The sequence below is a fragment of the Ochotona curzoniae genome, unplaced genomic scaffold, assembly GCF_017591425.1.
Source record: "Ochotona curzoniae isolate NIBS_2020 unplaced genomic scaffold, NIBS_Ocur_1.0 contig_1302, whole genome shotgun sequence".
Taxonomy (NCBI): domain Eukaryota; kingdom Metazoa; phylum Chordata; class Mammalia; order Lagomorpha; family Ochotonidae; genus Ochotona; species Ochotona curzoniae.
The window spans coordinates 6,102,438-6,120,542 of record NW_024465035.1 but is presented as its reverse complement, the minus strand read 5'-3'; the positions used below and the strand labels follow the sequence as shown (position 1 = coordinate 6,120,542).

The 18,105-nt window shown below is 47.4% G+C and overlaps 1 protein-coding gene across 3 annotated transcripts in view; it reads left to right on the top strand.

Annotated features, from left to right (window-relative positions):
- RFTN1 (raftlin, lipid raft linker 1) overlaps positions 1 to 18,105 on the top strand; it is a 167,491-nt gene that overhangs the window by 62,524 nt on the left and 86,862 nt on the right. For all 3 annotated transcript variants that reach the window (XM_040963354.1, XM_040963337.1, XM_040963346.1), the window contains exon 3: positions 5,924 to 6,110. In XM_040963354.1, the coding sequence (XP_040819288.1) occupies positions 5,924 to 6,110 (187 nt within the window). The remainder of the gene's footprint in view (positions 1 to 5,923; positions 6,111 to 18,105) is intronic.

The window sequence follows — 18,105 nt, the reverse complement described above, 5'->3', positions numbered from 1 at the left end:
CAGCCCGAGAACTGCCATTGCCCTGCAACTGGACGTAACCTGGCATTAGGAGAGACGGGCAGTGGAGGGTCATAGTGGGCATTCAACCTGGACAAGGCTTCCAGCTGTGGCCAATGGGGAAGTGGACAGAGAAGTGTGGCCCGCCAGCGGTGCTGTCTGTTCTGCACAGGGTGGCGTTTCCTGTTGCTGGAGAGAGCTGGTCTCATCAGTGTCCCATGGTCAGCATTCAGAGTTATCATTAGAGATGCTCATTTGCAGTGAGCAATGGCTTGTGTGGTTGTCTCAGAGGAGGTCCCAGTTCAGTGCCAGAAAGCTGAGGTGCCCCTCTGGGCAATCTCCCACCCTGCCCGGGCATTTCTTCCTTGTTCTCTAGAACTCCTTGGGAGCTCTGCATCATACTTCCTCCCATGCCCCCCTCACTCCAGAGACAGTGGAGCAGCAGAAGGCAGGTGGGAACCTGGGCCCTGCTCAGCACCGAGGGGTAGCTGCCTGCTGCCAGCAAGTACGTTTGCTTATCTCTCTGCTTCCCACCCAACTGCTTCTTATTCTCCACTTGCTGCTTTTCTGGGGACACTTTTTCTGTTCACACTGAAGACATCTGTCGTCCTCAGTGTCCCTTTTGAGTTAGAAATGGGCACTTCCTGCTGAAATAGTAATGTGATTGCATGTTGAAGTTGGAAGCCTTTTTTTCCCCCTCGTAACTGCCTCATCAGGGACAATTCATTTTATAAACGAAGGACCCAAGAGATAGGGAGGGTGTTATATGGTTTGCCCAAGGTTTACATCATTTGTGAAAGAAAGCAGGCAACCGTTTCAAAGGGAAATAGCAGATGCTAGGCTGGGCCGGGTGACAAACAGACCAAAAGGCTGTGCTTCATACATCCCTCCAAACGAATAAATCATCCCTTCATTTATTTTCCTAGCAATAACATGGGAGGGTTGATTACTTCATAAGAACTCCTTTGTTGTTGTGGTGGTGGTGGTGGTTGGTTTGGGGTTTATGTTCAGATACTACAAGCGTGAAATTAAGGTCTTGAATCATATTTACAATAGGAGCAGGTTTTTGTTTTATTGTGATGAAATTGTTGAGACTCATTCTAATTTCTGGTTTTAACCACGAAGCTAAACTTACTTTGACAGCATAGGCACGTCCAGAATTAAAGCCGTAAAACTGCCGTGTTTTGACGGGAGAGAACAGCTTTAGATTTTTAAGATGAAAATTTTAAAGGTGTTTATGTTTTATTCAGGAAACATTTCACTGTAAAGCAGCTGCTTGACTAATATTTTCGGTGTGCTGATTTGGGAGGGTGGACACTGAGGCAGGAGTCGGGATGGAGAAGGACTTCGTGGCCCTAGAGCTCTAGTTTTTGGTCACCGTCCTCCGCCGAACCTTTTCTTCTGACACAGCTCCCGCCCACCAAGGCCGGCCCCATGGACTCGGGTTGTCTGGGGCTTTATCCTTTGCAAACACAGCAGGCCGTCGGACCCTCGCAGCTGCTCTGATGGAAGACAGGGTGATGGTATCTTTGTTTCATATGTGGAGACTGAGAGTTCCACAGTCAGCGTTAGCAAGGCCTGGCAGGAGCAACCAGGGGCCAGGGTGAGGCAAAGATGGCAGTGGGGTAGAGAAAGATAAGGTGTGTAGCAGTGCCATGTGAGCCACATAGAAGCCTGTGGCAGAAGGACAGATCAGTCGGCCCTGTCGTTGTTGACTCTTTCAGTGTCCATTTTCGTCTTGTAACGTGGAGCGTTATGTACTTACCCTCAATGCGTTTTCCACCCCACTCGTCCCTTAGACGTGAGAGTGAGAGTGGAGCCCGGGCACCATTTACCCCCACTGCACACAGGGCACTGCACACGGGTTCCTTCTTGCTGACACTCCTGGGAAAGCAGGAGGAAAGGGCCTAGGTGCTTGGGCTTCCGCACCTATGTGTGAGAAACAATTAGCCAAGGGTGTGGAAGGAAGCTCACACTTGGAGAGGAATGCTTTGCGAAGTGTAGGGCCCAAGGCAGGCTCCCTTCAAAGCCTGTAGGACTGCCCCGACAGGTTGTGTGCTTGGGGAGTGGGGGAGGCACCCAGCACATTTTTTCTTTTTAAGACTTATTTATTTATTTGAAATGCAAAGAGAGAGAAAGCACACTTCCATCTGCTGGTTCACTCTCCAGATGGCTGGCACAGCCAGAATAGGGCCAGGCTGAATCTAGAAGCCGGGAGCTGCATCTGGCTCTCTCACGGGGCAGCAGGGGCTCTCACACTTAGGCTATCTTCTGCTGCCTTCGCAGGCGCATCAGCAGGGTGCTGGGTCCAGAGCTGATCAGCTGGGGGTCACTGGGATGCTGGCGTCACAGGTGACTGTGCCACAAGCATTCTGCATCATCCCAGAGTGCTTTTTCCTTAGGTTGTTTTTGCTCGTGCTGTGTGCTCAGAACACACGCTGCCCTAGGGAGACACTTCTTGCGTTTGTCACTGTTGTCGGTGGAGGTGTCTCCAGCAATGCAGTATACTTGCTTTGGTGATAGATTTTATTTATTTATTTATTTTACTGTAAATGTCTTGTATGAGGTGCAGAAATGAGAGCTATGGACTCTGGTATTGGTGATATCCTTAAGTAACTTGAGAGCTCATTGTAACATTTTTTAAAAATAATACTCATTTAAAATACGTGTTAAAGACTTCAAAAATTGTCTTCATATTGAAGGAAGAAAGTAAAGAAGATCCAGCCAAGTGATCCCTGGGACGAGAGCATGGATAGTGTGAACTAAAGCAGAATGACCTGTTCGGGTTTTCTTACGCTAGCCTGTAGTTTCCCTCAGAAAAATTTTTATTCATGTCTACACATCCTTCTAGTTTTTCATGCAAGAGTGACACACCATTAGCACCCTTACACATTTGTTTTTAAACTTACCACTGTGTCTGGTTTTCATAACAGATTTCTTTAGTCATCTTCATGGTTCCCAGAATTCATCACTGGTGCAGCCCAGTATTTACTAGTGCTTTGATGAAGAAATGATCTGTGATTCCAGGTTTTATTTTTCTTCTTAAGTACAAGAGAGAGAGGGGCTGTGGGGGCGTTTGGGAGGAAGAAAGAGAGAGAGAGAGCTTGCATGCATGTGAGCTGGTTCACTCAGGGAATGTTTTGCCATGACCAGGACTGGGCCAGGTTAAAGCCCGCAGCCAGGAATTCAGTCCAGGCCTATCCCAGTGAGCGACAGGGACCACTTTATTTGACCCATCACTGCTCTCTCCTGAGGTCTGCATTAGCAGGAAACTGGGTGTGGATCCCATGGACTCTGATGTGTGATGTGGGCATATTAATCAAGAGTCTTAGCCGGTAGCCAAATGCGCACTCCTGTTCCCAGGGTTTTGTTAAAACAAGTCAGTAGTAAATTTCTTTAATCCATGAGTGCATACTTAGGTGCACTTCTGGTAGTGAGGCTGCATGGCTGAGTCTGGAGGAACGCCTCCCACTCCTCCAGGAAGGCCTGCTTCCAGCAGCTGGGGGGAGCGCGCCCACTTCCCTACTCTCCACGCCCACCATGGCTGTTAAGGGAGTAAAACAAGAGCATCTATTATTCCAATAGCAATGAAATATAAAGCGACTAGGAACAGACTTGATAAATATGTAATGTCTATGTGAAGAAAACTTTAATATGCTCCCGAGGGATCTGAGAGAAGACTTGAATAAATCAAAGTTATGTAATGTGCCTGGATGGAAACTGGAGAAAACGTCCTTTCCCTCTCTGTTAAGTGACAGTCTGAACACAATCCAATAAAAATATCAGCAGTTTCTTGGAGGGGAGAGGGGGTCAGTTAATGAGCTGATTTTAAAGGACCATTTGGAAAAACAAACTAGGAAATTCAGAAAATAGCCCACCAGAAATGAAAACATAATATGAAACTAAAATTCATAAAAATAATGTTGTTTACAAGTAGATGAATGAATCATGGTCTAAGCTTAAATATATTCAGGGACATAGTGTATGGTGATGGTGACAAATCAATGGGGAAATTGAATAGATCCCTTGAGGAAAGTGGGTATGGAGGTATTGAATTCATATTGTGTGCGGCACATGGGATGACTCCCAAACTAGATCAAAGATATACAAAAATCAAATATGTATTATCAGCATTCACAGAGAAGTTTTATACTCCTAGGCCTTTCTGTTATAACGTAAAATTCAGAAGCCTTTGGAGAAAAGAATCCAACTTCACAAAAGTATTCTTTTTGGCAAAACCATTGTATGCCAAGTCTAGACGGCAAACATTAAAGAGAGATCTTTGCAACTGTTATCAAATCAGTCCTTATTATCTTAATCTATAAAGAGTTTCTATAAGCCGATAGAAACAGTCCCTATGACCCAGTAGCAAAGCAAGGAACGATTACTCAAAGTCCACAGAAAAAGAGACACATGAAAAATTTAATAAGAAAAAATAGAGATTATCCAATAAGAGAGCTATACATCACCACCTCACGGCATTCGTCCTTTTCCTACGAGAGTAGACGGGGCGTGGGAAAAGAAGCAGCTGTGTGCATTACTGCTGGTAGACGCAGCCTCACTGCAGTACCGAGGAAATATGGCAAAATTGGGAAACAGTTACAATGCCTGTATTTTTAGCCCAGCAGTTCCGCATCTAGCAGTGTATTGTTTTGGTTCTTCTGTATATACACACATGTCAAATCATGTAGGATTTTTTTTTTTCACTAAAGAGGCACTTCTTCACACAGGTTTGTAGAGTGCCTGATGTATAACCAAAAATGGGCATGTAGGAAATAGTTAGGAAGAGTTGGCTGTGCTGCTGTGTGATGGCCTGGTAACAGAGCTGCCCAAAGCCAGGTGCAGGATGTCACGCTGCCAGCTTTGTAAGAGGGAGGAGAGCTTCATGGCCCTGTTTACTGTGTCTAAATACAGCCATCGTTGACATGTGTGCAAAAACAGAAGCCAAAAGCCCAGAAGGACGGTATTGTATTGATTGCCTCTTGGGCGAGGGGCTGGGGCTGAGATGCACGCTTTCACTGAATATAGGTTTGTGCCTTTTGACTTTTGAACCTTAGCTGTTCGTCTCAAATGTAAGTTCTTTTAAAACCCAAATTTAAAATATTCACTGCATTGAAAATATTCTGAACTGCCTAACTTAATGCTAATTTGAGTCCTTTCAAATATTGATTAAATTTGGGAAACGTGCTGTCTCATTGATTTTATGTTTGTGCTGGGTGGCGTTGGGGGATGGAGTGATTCCTTTGAAACTTAAGGAAATGATCCCTTAGTTTTAGATCGCATGGGAGCTTTTTTCCTCTTTGTTCATGTTGCCTTTTTGCGACTGGGCATCCTTCTGTGTGTAAGTGGTCCTCTTTCTCCCCCGCCCTTCTCTTCCTCGTCTTTCGCTTGCTCTTTTTTCCATCCCACGCGGCTTTCCTCCCTCCTCGCTTCTGTCTCTTTTCCCTTTCTTCATCCTGGCTCCTGAAAAGACCGACTGCATGGAAGACACCCAGCTGTCGGCGCTGGTGTTGTGAATGTCCCATGTCAGAGCCCTAGCTGTGTGATTTCCGATCTAGTCCCCTGCTGAATGCACCAGGGAAGGCAGCTAGAAAGGGCACCACCCCTAGTGAGACCAGGGTGGATTTGTGGCTCCTGGCACCATCCTGGCCTAACCTTGGCTGTTGCGGTCATTTGGGAGTAAAACAGTAGGTGCAAGATCCCTCCTCTCTTCTCTCTCTCTCTCCCCCAGTCTTCCTGAGGAAGAAAAGAAGGAAGAGAGGGAGGAAGGGAGGGAGGGAAGGGACATTCAATTATCAGTGCCTCTAGCTCACTGATAATGTCCCTCGTAAGATAGTGTAGAACAGACAGGTAAACTAGAGGGTCAGGGGCGTGGTGTGGCCATGGCTTTGGGGTCCTCACTAGCCTCTCCTCTCTGCCCTTGCAGCAGTGCTGCCGCGGTCCTCGGCCGTGAGGCTGGCCTCCCTGCGTGACCTGCCCGCCCAGCTCCTGGGGCTGTACCAGCAGGGCTTTTCGCTGGCTGCTCTGCACCCCTTCGTGCAGCCCACCCTCGGGCTGGAGAAGACGCCCCTGGAGCACATCTTTAGGGCCATCCTGATCAAGAAAACCGACAGGTAAGGCCTCCCCTGTGGATGTGTGGGCAGTGTGCTGAGGGGAGGAGGGGACATGAGAGAATGGGATAACGGCTAGAAGTCCGTGTGTTGTTGTTCCCATGGCCTCTGTCCTTTGACATGCCGCCCGCGGGACCACTGCCCCCTGACAGGTAAGGCATGAAGCACGTCTTGAGACAGGAAACAGATGCCACACCCGACGACGAGCAACAAATCCTATCATGTGTCCTTCTTCTGTGTTCTGTTGAATTACACATAGCTAGAAAAGCACTTCCTCTACTGAGCATGCTTCCAGAATGGTGTGGCTGGCAAGCATACCGTGCGGTTCATCTGGCGAGTGTGGCTGGAAAACATGATCATTTTATTACTGGCTTTGTATACACTTCCTATCTTCCCCCCAAACCTAGAAATACTTGATACATTTGAACCCTGTGTGAGTTTTTTCAGTCACCTGGGGGAGAAAATAAAAGCTACCCAAATCACATCACCCCAGCAGGAAGCACCTGCTGTGTTCTCCGCCCACGATTCTTGGGGACAGACCTTTGATAAGAAATAAGGGAAGGGGTGTTTGAGCTTAGATGAGGAAGTACTTTTTTGCTCAACCTTTCCTCCATGCTACTACTCAGCTGTCTTCAAATAAATTCAGAATGTAGAAAGGAAAGAAAATACAACTCAGTAGTGTGTGCTGGTGAGGTTCCATAAGGCAGTCCCTGGGATCCAGGGGTTGTGTTCCCTGGGTTGCTGTGTTGGCCTTGCTTTTTGGAGGGGACGGGTCTGCCTGGGTCAGAGGTAGGAGTGCCCTTCATGGAAATTCTACTGTAGGAAGTGGTGCTAGAGCAGGACTTGGCACAGACTTGCTGAATTTAACCTGCAGAGGTGTTCTTTGTTCTTCTGCTCTGGGCCTGGGGATGTTATTCAAGTGCAGAGTGTGATGTAGCAGGTGTGTGGTAAGGCCCGGGGCTCTGCATTTCTGACGCAGATGCTGCTGGCCCACAGAGTGGCAAGGTGTGGTGGGCCTGGCCCATTCTTGTCTGTTCTCTGCCTGGTGTTTTATTCCTGGGAAAGCTCCATGTACCAGGAATCGTGTGAAGAACACAGGGCTCGTGGCTGGAGGACCTGGATTCCAGGCTGCACTTGGGGCCTCTTGGTTGGTTCACTGAGCAGTTAGCACTACGTCATGTGCGAGACCCTGTCTAGCTGTAGATGCTCCGATGGGAGTGACACGGGTGAGGAAACGCCTTTTTAGGGGGAAAAAAGGCCACTACTCTTGGAATCCTCCCATCAAGGGAGCTGGAGGTTGAAGTTTGAGTTTTTCATTCTGTTGACTGCAGGCCCCAGGAAGTGAAAGGACTTTGCAGATCAGAGGAGTGGACAGAACTATGGAGAAGAATGAGACCCTGGCATGTTGGGGGTGAGGGAAAGGTGGCACCTTCGTGGATTTGAGTTTTCACTCACCTTGAGGCTGAACTACCTTCCTTGACAGCTGTCATGAACAGAAAAAGCATTTCTTGATTATCCTTGTGCTGGGTCCTGTAACTGCCTTTGTTCCCACTAAGAGAAAGGTGTGCAACTTGGTTATTTCCAATGTAAAATAAGACAAGATGACCACAAGAATCTCTCCTGTTTCCATCCCCATCTTGGGTGGTGATGGAAGCAGAGTCATGATGAAATTGAATTTTAAAGTTGAGATATTTCTGTCTCCTAGCCAGTACAATAACCATTTATTATATTGGACAGGCAGTCTTATAGAGAGGAGGTGACATGGAGAGAAAGATTTTCTGTTCCCAAGTGGCTGCAATGGCCAAAGCTGAGCCAATTCAAAGCCAGGAGCTTTTTTTGGGTCTCCCACGCAGGTGCAAGGTTCCAAGGCTTTGGCCCATCCTCTATTGCTTTCCCAGGCCACAAGTAGGAAGCTGGATGGGAAGTGGAGCAACCAGAATATCAACCGGTGCCCATATAGGATGCCAGCAATTGCAAGGTGAGGATTTAGCCATTGAGCCATCATGCAGGGTCCCAAAGCATTATTCTTTAATCATTTATCTATTTTATTTGGAAGGTCCAAATTGCACAGGAAGAGGGAGAGAGAGAACTTCCATCCACTAGTTCAGTCCCCAAATGGCCACAACTGCTAGAGCTTAGCTGATCTGATTGTTCCAGGTCTCCCACATAGCTGCCGAGGTCCAAGTAGTTGGATCATCCTCTGCTACTTTCTCAGGCCATAAGCAGGGAGCAGGATGGTAAGTAGAGCAGCCAGGACATGAACTGGTGCCCATATGGGATGCTGACTTTGGGAGGGGAAAGATTAGCCTGTTGTACCACCACACTGGCCTAAGTAACAATGTTTTCATATCTTAGAAAAAACCTTCACAGTATTTTAAAAATTGTTTTCATTTTATTTGAAAAGGGGACGGGGAAAGGGAACCTCTTTGGTTCACTGGTTCATTCCCCAAATGTCTGCATTACCTGTGGAGAATACAGCTTAGGGCAGGATTCCAGAATTCACTCTGGGTCTCCCGTGGGAGATATTCAAATACTTGGACTGTCCTCTGCTGCCACTCAGGGTACACATTAGCAGGAAATTGTACTAGGAAGTAGGCAAGACTTAAAGCAGTTTTTTAATAGCTAGGCAAAATGCCAACTCCTTTCACACTACTAAGCATAAGCAAGCAAGCAAAAATCCACAAACCTTTTCTGTGTCCATGGGGATTTTAAGTAGTAAAAATGAAACAAAGGAAACCATACTTGACTCACTTTAAATAGCAATAGTTAAAGTGGAATTTTTTCTTAGAATGTTTCAAAAGTCTGGCAACTGTAGATGCTGTTAAATGGAATGACTTCGTTTTCCAAAAAGCAATTCCTGATGAATATTGTCTAAGGAAAACACACTAGGAGAGGCATTAGTTCACTTTTCAGATTGCCATTGGCCCAGATGAAGTTCACCGACTACTTGAAATCTGGGCCTCAGCCTCACGTGTTTGGAAGGTGAACATGTGTGCAGCAAGCACAGAGATATGCGAATTCACATTCATTCACTCAGTCACTTGTAGACACTTGTCCAGCACATACTCCTTGTAAGGTGCCATGATGTAGGACTCTGGATGATGGGAAGGTTACAGGTGCAGGGCTCGGTGGATGTGGACCCACACTCTCACCGAGAATATAAGGCATACATCTTACACCAGTGGGAACTGAAGAAGGAGCAGCCGCCCTCCCACTACAAAGGAAACTGAGCGAGTGTTTCTGGAGGAGGGAGGGGGCTCTAAACGTGGGCCTGGTTCCTCTTGGGCGATTCTCGAGGTGATGGGCATTGTGTGGGGAAGAGCCAAGTTACATTTCATAATGAAGTGTCTTTTAGTGGCATTTGGGAAACTTGAGAGCATCTTTCACGGCCTTAGTAAATTATTAATGAGCCACTCCAAAAGCAGTCCTCCGCGCAGTATCATTCTGCTGAGCTCTCTACAGTTTTGACAAATTTCAGCTTAAATCCATGAAAAATTACCTGATCTTTCCTTTTGAAAATTGTGATGACTGCCGTTTCCTTTCAAGACGGCAGGCCAAGCCATACAAGTGAACTAGAAAGTGTTTTTGATTTGGAGTGTGTCGAATGCAGTCCAAGTCGCCTCCTTTGAAAACTGACTGGAGAGGGAGTTTGAAACACGTGGTGAATAAGGAGAAAGAGGACTTGTACTTCCTTTTCCCAGCTTGATCTCGGGAATGCTTGGTGATGGGTGACAGCCCAGAGAGTTTCATTCCAGCCAGCATTCCAAGTACAATTAAGGTGTCCATAATTGCCAACGATCTTAAAACTTTATACTTAAGGGAAATCAGTTATTGAAGTGTCATTTCTGATGTTTTTCATGAGTGTGGGCTTAATGCCAGGGTGTTTAATGCAGATCGAAGTACAGACACACATGGTGTGGCCGCTGTGGTTTTCACCTGTTGTCATGCATGCATGGAGCTAATTCAGAGCCTGGCTGCTGTGTGTGCGTGCGTGTGCGTGTGTGTGCGTGTGTGTGTGTGTGTTATCACAAGTGGGCAGCCTTTAGTGCCCAGGTCTGCAGGACACTTGGGAACTTTGTAGACATCCATCAGTTACCTTTTGGCTTAGCAGTGCCTGAGAGGGCACGAGGTGGTGCCATAACTTATGCAGGGGGTGGGCTGTGGTTTGACTGTTTCCTTCAAAACTTAGGTTAAACGGGCCTGGCACAATGGCTCAATTGGCTAATCTGTCCCTTGCAAGCACCAGGATCCCATATGGGCACTGCTTTGTGTCCTGGTTCCTCCATTTCCCATCCAGCTCCCTGCTTGTGGCCTGAGAAAGCAGTAGAGGACAGCCCAAAGCCTTGGGACCCTGCACCTGCATGACAGAGCTGAAGGAAGTTGCTGGCTCCTGGCTTTGGATCAGCTCAGTTCCAGCCATTGCAGCCACTTGGGGAGTGAATCAGCAGATGGAAGATCTTTCTGTCAATATCTGACTTTCCAATGAAAACAAATAAACCTTAAAGCTCAGGTTGAAGTGCCATTGCATGTGAATTGCCATTGCTGTGGTATTCCAGGTGGTGCATTAATAGGTGATTGAGTCCCTCATGAGAGTATTAGTGCTACAATCGGAGCTGGCTTAGTCATTGCAGGAGTGGATCCTGATAGAAAGGGTGGGTTTGGCCCATTTTCTTCATTCTTTCTCACATCCTGTGCTCACTACAGCACACAGACTCTGACTTGATGCTAGTATTGGGCTCTTTAACTTTCTAGCGTTCAGAATCGTGAGGCTAATAAACGTCTTCTGTTTATAAATCACCCGGTCCCGAGTACTCTGTTATGGCAGTAGAAAGCAAATTACACAAGTGAGATTCTAAAATTTCAATGGGAAGTATGAAAGGCATATGGGCACAATGACCCTTGGAAAAAAACTTTTAAAATCTGAAAGGTAGAAAGAGTGAGAGCGAGTGAGCGAGACAGAGAGAGAGAGAGGTTTTCTATCCATTGGTTCACTCCTAAAGGCCCGCACCAGCTCAGTTTGGGCCAGACAGAAACTAAGAGTCCAGGACTCAGTCTTGGTCCCCTGTGTAGATGACAAGAACTCCAGTACTGGAGCCATCTCCTGCTGCCTTCTGAGGTGCACATTAACAGGAAGCTGGACTAGGAGGCAGAACTGGAACTTGAACCTAGGCACCCTGATATGGATTGCAGCTTCACCATTGTGCCAAATGCCATCCCCTTCATGGTCACTGACCGTGAAATGTACAAGTGTGAGATCTCTGCATCTGTCGCCGATGGGGGTTGATCACATTGCTGTTTCTAGCAGCGGACCCCAAGGAAAGCTGCGCTGGCTGAGGCTTGCCAGGAATGTCTGTTAGAAGCACAGCTGGAAGGCTTGATGCTTGCCACCTAGAGAGGCCTTCATGGGAACAGGAATGCCTGGTTCCTTCGCACGCCCATTTGGGGAACATGTGCTTGTGCAGTGGAATAACTGGTGCCTTTTTCAATGGTGAACATTGCTTTTTGGTGACTGGATTGTTCTGAGCTGCACTTGTGTTTGGTAATCTCACCCAGCAAAGAGAACTATACGGGTCTCCAGAAACGCATGTGTGAGAGTTGTCCAGTGGTGTTCGCACTCAGCTGGTGGCAGGCCTGGTGTGTACCTGTTTGCTGCAAGGTCTTGTTCACAGGGGAGTGCTCACATAATGTGGGTCCTGACAGGTGGAGTCAAAAGGAGGAGTCATGGGAAGGGCCTCTAGGACAGCCTGGAAAGCAGAGCATGGGTCATATGTATGAGAAAGCAACATGAAGCCCAGAGAGAGGGAATGGGACAATGGGCATAGGAAGCTGGGCTCTAGAGCTAGAGACAGATAGATGGAGACTGCCAGGCCCCTGGGATGTGCCTGCGAAGGCTGGGCCACTGCTCCATGTGCTGACGTAGCCACAGCTGTCGAGGACCTCCTCCTATACCGATTTCTCGTGGTGATTCTTAGTTGAGGCAGTGTGGATTTGCTGAAATGCTTTGTTCCAGGTTGGCCAGATGTCTGCGTGCTGGAGGCCTTCCTTCCTAAGGTAGTATCGGCAAACTGTGCTCCCAAGTCCTGATGAGTTCACAGATGGCTGGATGAGTCAACGCCGGCCACTCAGTGTCAAATGGTGTGCGTAGAGAGAAGTGTTTGAGCTATTCTTTTTAAAAAATTGTTTCACTTTTTATTTGAAAGACAGAGTGCAGGTTCAGCCCCAAATGACCATGCTAGCTGGGGCTGAGCCAGGCTGCAGTCAGGAACCAAGAACCCCACCAAGATCCTTGAGCCGTTACCAACTGCCTCCCAGGTGTGTGCGTTAGCACAAAGCTGGATTGCAACGAGAGGAGCTGGCACTCAGACCGAGCATTGTACTATATGTGCGATACAGAAATCCTGAGTGATACGTTAAGTGTTGTGCCAAATGCCTGATCCAAGAGTTGGGCTCGTTTGCTTCCTTCCAGGCAACAGACTCTCAGAGTATTCAGCTGCTACCATTGTCCTCCCGCTTGGGGCTTAGTGTCCTGCACGCTCTGTCTTTATTCTCAGGCAGGGCTGGGGACTCAGAGCTCTCCAAGGGCCAGGTCCGTTGAATGGGGAGTTCGTGAGCTCCTGCGTGAACTCTGCCCTAATGTTGCCAGCTCATGCACCTTTTCTCAAGGAAATCCAAGAATACGGATGTTTCTGCCAGAATTTTTTTTTTTTTTTTGTAAAAATGTTGTCTTCCCTTTTAAACATAGCATTATTTCTCGGTAACCCCTGGCCGCCTTGCTAAGTCTTTCTTCATCTTGGAATTCTTATTAACCTACCTAGAGGGCAAGGCCCCAAGTGGGTGTTTTACTCAATAGGATTTTTCCCAAGTGGAATGGAATATAGTCGTGTGCTGGAGTTCTGCTACAGTTGGTTCACCCCAGGAACCTGCATGCACGGCGACCTGAGTCTGTCTTTGCTGTGTGTATTTGCCGGTTCCCAAAGTGCCTTTTGATAGTGTAGTCACTCGGCATTAAGTCACAGAGTGTGCACATGTGCACACACACACACACACACACACGGTCCTTTCCATCACTGAAATGATAGGGACTGGCCCACAAGCATGAATGTATGTTATTTTTTTCCACTTTTTCTTTTTAAAAATAACCCACAGACTGGCCTTGGAAGAAAAGGAGGTCTTTGTGGACCTTCACAGACACACATCACCTTGCCTTTTTAACAGCTCACACGATACCATGAGCATTTTCTTTGGCATTTGAAAAGGGCAGAAATTGGGAAAGTACGAAATTACGCTGGAACTAAAAAGAAAATTCTTCTGCAAATTATAGTTGAAAGCGTCCTTTTTAAGTGGGCTCGTGTCTCTTTATGTCTAATTTTTGCCAATTACTTTGCCTCATGGTAGGATTGCAGGGTTTCTAGAAAGAGGTTTCATAATGAAGTGAAATACACAGGGGTGTAGCGCCTGCCGGGTGTGCCCTAGAAAACACTGACACGTGAGAAGCGGCAGGGAGCCCTGGAGCGCGAGGGCTGAGCGCCTCCCTTCTGGGGAAAGGGAGGAGAGATGGCCTAGCTGTGATTGACATCTGTACCCAGATGCCCAGAGAGCACGGGGAGGGAGGGTAAGCTGGATTCAAAACCCCCACCCCACTGCAGTGGAGGGTGAGCAAGTGTTTGTGTGGCGTGCAGGTCATTATTTTCAGATTCAGACGTGGGAAGGACGCCCACTCTGCCCACAGCCGCCCCTTCTGTTGGAGTGGGGTCATCCCTCCGCTGTTTTCCCCTGCTGTCACAGGGGTGTGGGGAGCCTGATTAGCAAGCTAGGGCTGCCACTGTGCCCCCCTGAGGAGCTGTCCAGCTCCGCCCATGCGACCTTCATTTCATACTCCCATTTTCCCAGGGCACAGGCAAATGACGCTTTTCTGGTGTGTTGAAGTTTTAGGATGCACTGTTAATTACTGTGTTTGCACTTCCCAATCTAATGTGTCATAGCCCCGCTCTCTGGGGAAAGGAGAGTTTGTTCCAATCCACGCCCCTAAATGACTTGCCTGCTTTCTCTTCCTCTCTTCCTCTGATGTCAATCTTCATCCCTGTGGGGGGCACGGGAGAAGCTGGAGAAGCGTGCCTGGTTGGTGGGAGAGCTCGTTTCTCCCTCGTTCTTACAATGGGCCCGCGTTGTCCATGTCTTTCCCCACTTTCTGTTTTATCTCTTGTTTCCTCTGAGAGACGAAGTTAGCGTGCTAGTGATTTCCAGCCTTTCCCAGCAGTGTTTTGAGGTGGTGGAGGAGAGCAGATGGCACCCTCTAAAGTACAGGCGCTGTGTTTCCTTGAGATTGCCTGTTGATCTTGAAGTGAACGTGGCTGCTGTGGTACCCCGAATGGGCTGTGTTTGATTTGAAGTCAGATGAAAAAGATGTACAGGCCATCTTAAAGATCAGCTCCCTGGGAGACTTTGTGGTGGCATTGCAGGAGGAAGGTAAGGGACATTTTGGTCTGATCTTGAGTGCAGGATGCATATGGTGGAGGTCATTGAGTTACAGATAATTTTGCTGAAGAGTTAGATTTTTGTGTGTGTGTTTCAATGTTTGCCCCAGATTGAAATTAGGAACTTGTCTCGCTTCTTCCCAGCAGAGGCTTTTTACTGTCGTGTCTGTATCAATCAGAAGTAGTGTAGGTGGTGACTGCTTTCCAAGCTGACAAAGACGTAAATGGGCATTGCCCGTGATGAGTCCTGGAACAGACTGGTACTAATTGAATTGCCCATTTGTACGCATGAATGTGGAAGCAGGTGAGCACTAACTTCCAGTTGTGTGTAAGTCCGTTATTAACGATGTAAATGTTCTTGGGGCTTGGATGGAATGATTATAATCTATCCAACTGTTTTCTATAATATTTTAAATGGTTGAAAAGAGGAACTATTTTTCCCAAAGGTAAATGTTATAAATATGATTTAGTGGAGTACATCATTTCATTTGCTTCCTATTCATCTACCGGGAGTTGGATTTTGATGATGACTACAAAGACTTTAAAAACCCAAATTCACAACTCATATTCAGACAGCACCTGTTTCTGAGGGCCTGTGAACACTTGGCTTCATTCTCGCACGTGTGAAGGAACATAATTAATTCTCATTGTGTCCTCATGAGAGTTGTTTGTGCTGCTAATATTTGTTGAAAACATCATTAAGTGTTCCATGGAGGTTTGAGATGATTTCGTAGCTGCAAAGGTACCTTTCTCTTTCCTCATCCTCCACTTCCCATTCCATGTCCCAGGAGAGTGAGACTTCCACTGTTGTGCTGGACTGTTGGGTGCTGCGGTCAGGTGCAGGGGAGGTGAGTGGGAGTGAGTGGTGAGTGTGCAGCTTGAGTCTCCTCTGGAGACGTGGGCCGAGGATAGCACCTGTCTCCCCCAGCTCCCAGACCTGGGGGCTGCTGCTGAGAATCCTCAGGAGTGGCAGCTCCCCAGCCTCCCCCCACCATGGCTAGGCTGTGACCTAGGGGCCTGGCTGATCCCCAGCCTGCAGGCAGGACTCTGAGCTGCCAGGGCAAGCCAGCCGGAGCACCCCCAGATGGCTATGCTGGAGGGGCATGCCTGCTCTGTTCCCAGCACATGTTTGCAGATGACAATCTTGGGGCCATTTCTGCATTATTTTTTTCTCTGCTCCCCAAATTCTGAGTCAAAATCTATTTGTTAGCTGTCTGCTATGTCCTCTAAGGTTGTAGCAGTAGTCTTCATTGGAAAGAATGAAGTGAACCCGGTCCCTGGTGCTGTAGGATTTAGAACACACTTGTCAGTGTCATTGACATTTTCCCAGGTTCTCAAAATTGTTGTGTCAAGCAGCGAGGCTCCTTATTGGGAAAAATTTTCAGAATCTTCTCGTGAAGGACATGTGTGTGTTTGTTACATGAATGGCCGTGATAGTGATCGTCTGTTTGTTGTGGCTAGCCAAAGTCCTTGCCCATTGCTTCCTGATGTAAGTCATTGTTATTCCTGGAAGTCTCAAGGAAGCAGTGGAATCCCAGAGGGATGGTTGTCCAGATCAGAGTCCACATAGCTCCTGTGTGGAAGATTCAGGGTTCATGCCAGGATCTGTCAGCTTCTAATACCCTTCTTCTTTGAGTTTTTAACCATGAGGGTTAGGGTTTAGCCATGAGAGGTAAGGTGGGGACTGGAGTAGAATTGCACAGATTTGAGATGAATGACCTGTGGGGCCAAACAGTTGTGCGTGAGACCACCCCATGCTCTGTGGGTCCTGAGCAGCCTTCCTGGCACTAACTCAGAGGATGCTGGCAGCAGGCCTCCCATGCCCATGGTTGTGATGATCAAAAGTATCTCCAGACATTGCCAGATGTCACTGGTGGGCAAACCTACTTCTATGCAAGAACCATTGGGTTAGAGGTCACCTTTACCAACAGCATTCAATACATTGGCCTAACTTGGCCACTGAATGAACTGTCGCCTTTATTGTAGTTAGCATTTGGCTGGTACTAGCTCAAGAGTTCTTCATCTACTTTGTCATAATTAGTATCTAGTCCATTCCTGATTCTTTATTACCCTGTAATCTGTGTATTGCTTTTGGTGCTAGTATCACAGTTTTTATTACTGTGAAGAAAAGAAGGAACAGACTTTCATTTGGGAAATATGCACTGAGTTCAGGCAGAGAAGAGGCTTCCTGTCACCCAGCTGGCCCAGCCCACTGTGGGAAGGCTATTCCTTTATAACTGTCATTGTTGTTTTTGTTGGCAGATATGTGACTTCTGAACTTCTGTGACTTCTGTTCACATCGAGCAGATCTACATTTGTTCAGTGCCCTTTTTATGATAAGATTTAAAAAAATGTATCTGGTTTCCTTGGAAAGGCAGATTTACAGAGAGAAAGAGACACAGAGAGATCTTCTATCTGCTGGCCCACTCTCCAACTGGCCACAAAGGTCTGAGCTGAACTGATCCAAAGCCAGGAGTATGAAATCTCCCCTGGGTCTCCCACTCAGATGCAGGGCCCCAAGGTTTCTACTGCTTTCCCAAGCCACAAGCAGGGAGCTGGATGGGAAGTGGAGCAGCTGGGACTTGAACCAGTGCCCATGTGGGATCCTGGCTTGTGCAAGGTGAGGATCCAGTCACTGGGCCATCACGCCAGGCCCTTGCAGTAACATTTTGCCAGCTATGCATTATTACATCAGTTCTTTGTACATCTGCCTAAGGAGGAGTCTTGGGCATGGATTATTCTAGAGAAGGCAGACCTGTTCCTGGTGGCTGATCTCTGCTTTTCTATAGCCTGGGTTAGAAATTCTTTCCCAGCATCACAGTAAAGTTTGTTGTTTTCCTCTGGGCTTTTGAGGGTTGATGATGAGTCCTCCCAGGAAACTGTCACTGTGTGGCTTATCTGCCTGGGAGCTGGGCCTTGACTGTAGCCAGTGAGACAGGATGGGGCAAGATTTCTCTAGAACAAGTGGCAGTTGGATGGCCAGTGTTGCCAGTGACATACACCCACCTGGTAGTGCACTGCTCCCCAAGGGTGTGTGGTGGGAGTATCGTTTGCACAGATCTCACCACCATTTCCAGAATGTTCTTGTAGATAGCAAACCCCTGTCCACATAAGTGGAGGGTGTCTGTTGGTGAAACGGAGGGAAAATCAGAAGAGCGAGCAGTGGCTCAGCTTGGGACTGGTGCCCCTTCTTTGTATTTCAGAGTTCCTGAAGGGACTCTGTAGTAAGGTGCTTTCATTTCAAGAGTTAAGAAAAATAGTGAGACTTTGCTTTTTTAATAATTTTTTTTTTTGCTTTTTAATATAAATTTGAATATTTATCTTATTTATTTGAGAGAGAGAGAATCCACAGGCTTTCTCCCCGGAACAGCAGGACTGGAGCACGCCAAAGCCAGGAAACTAAAACTCCATCTGGGTCTCCCATCTGGGTGGCAAGGGCCCAGCACTTGCGCTGTCTTCCACTGCCTCTCCTGTGTGGATGGCGAAGTCACAGACAGCAGTTTAACCCGATGTGCCACAACGCC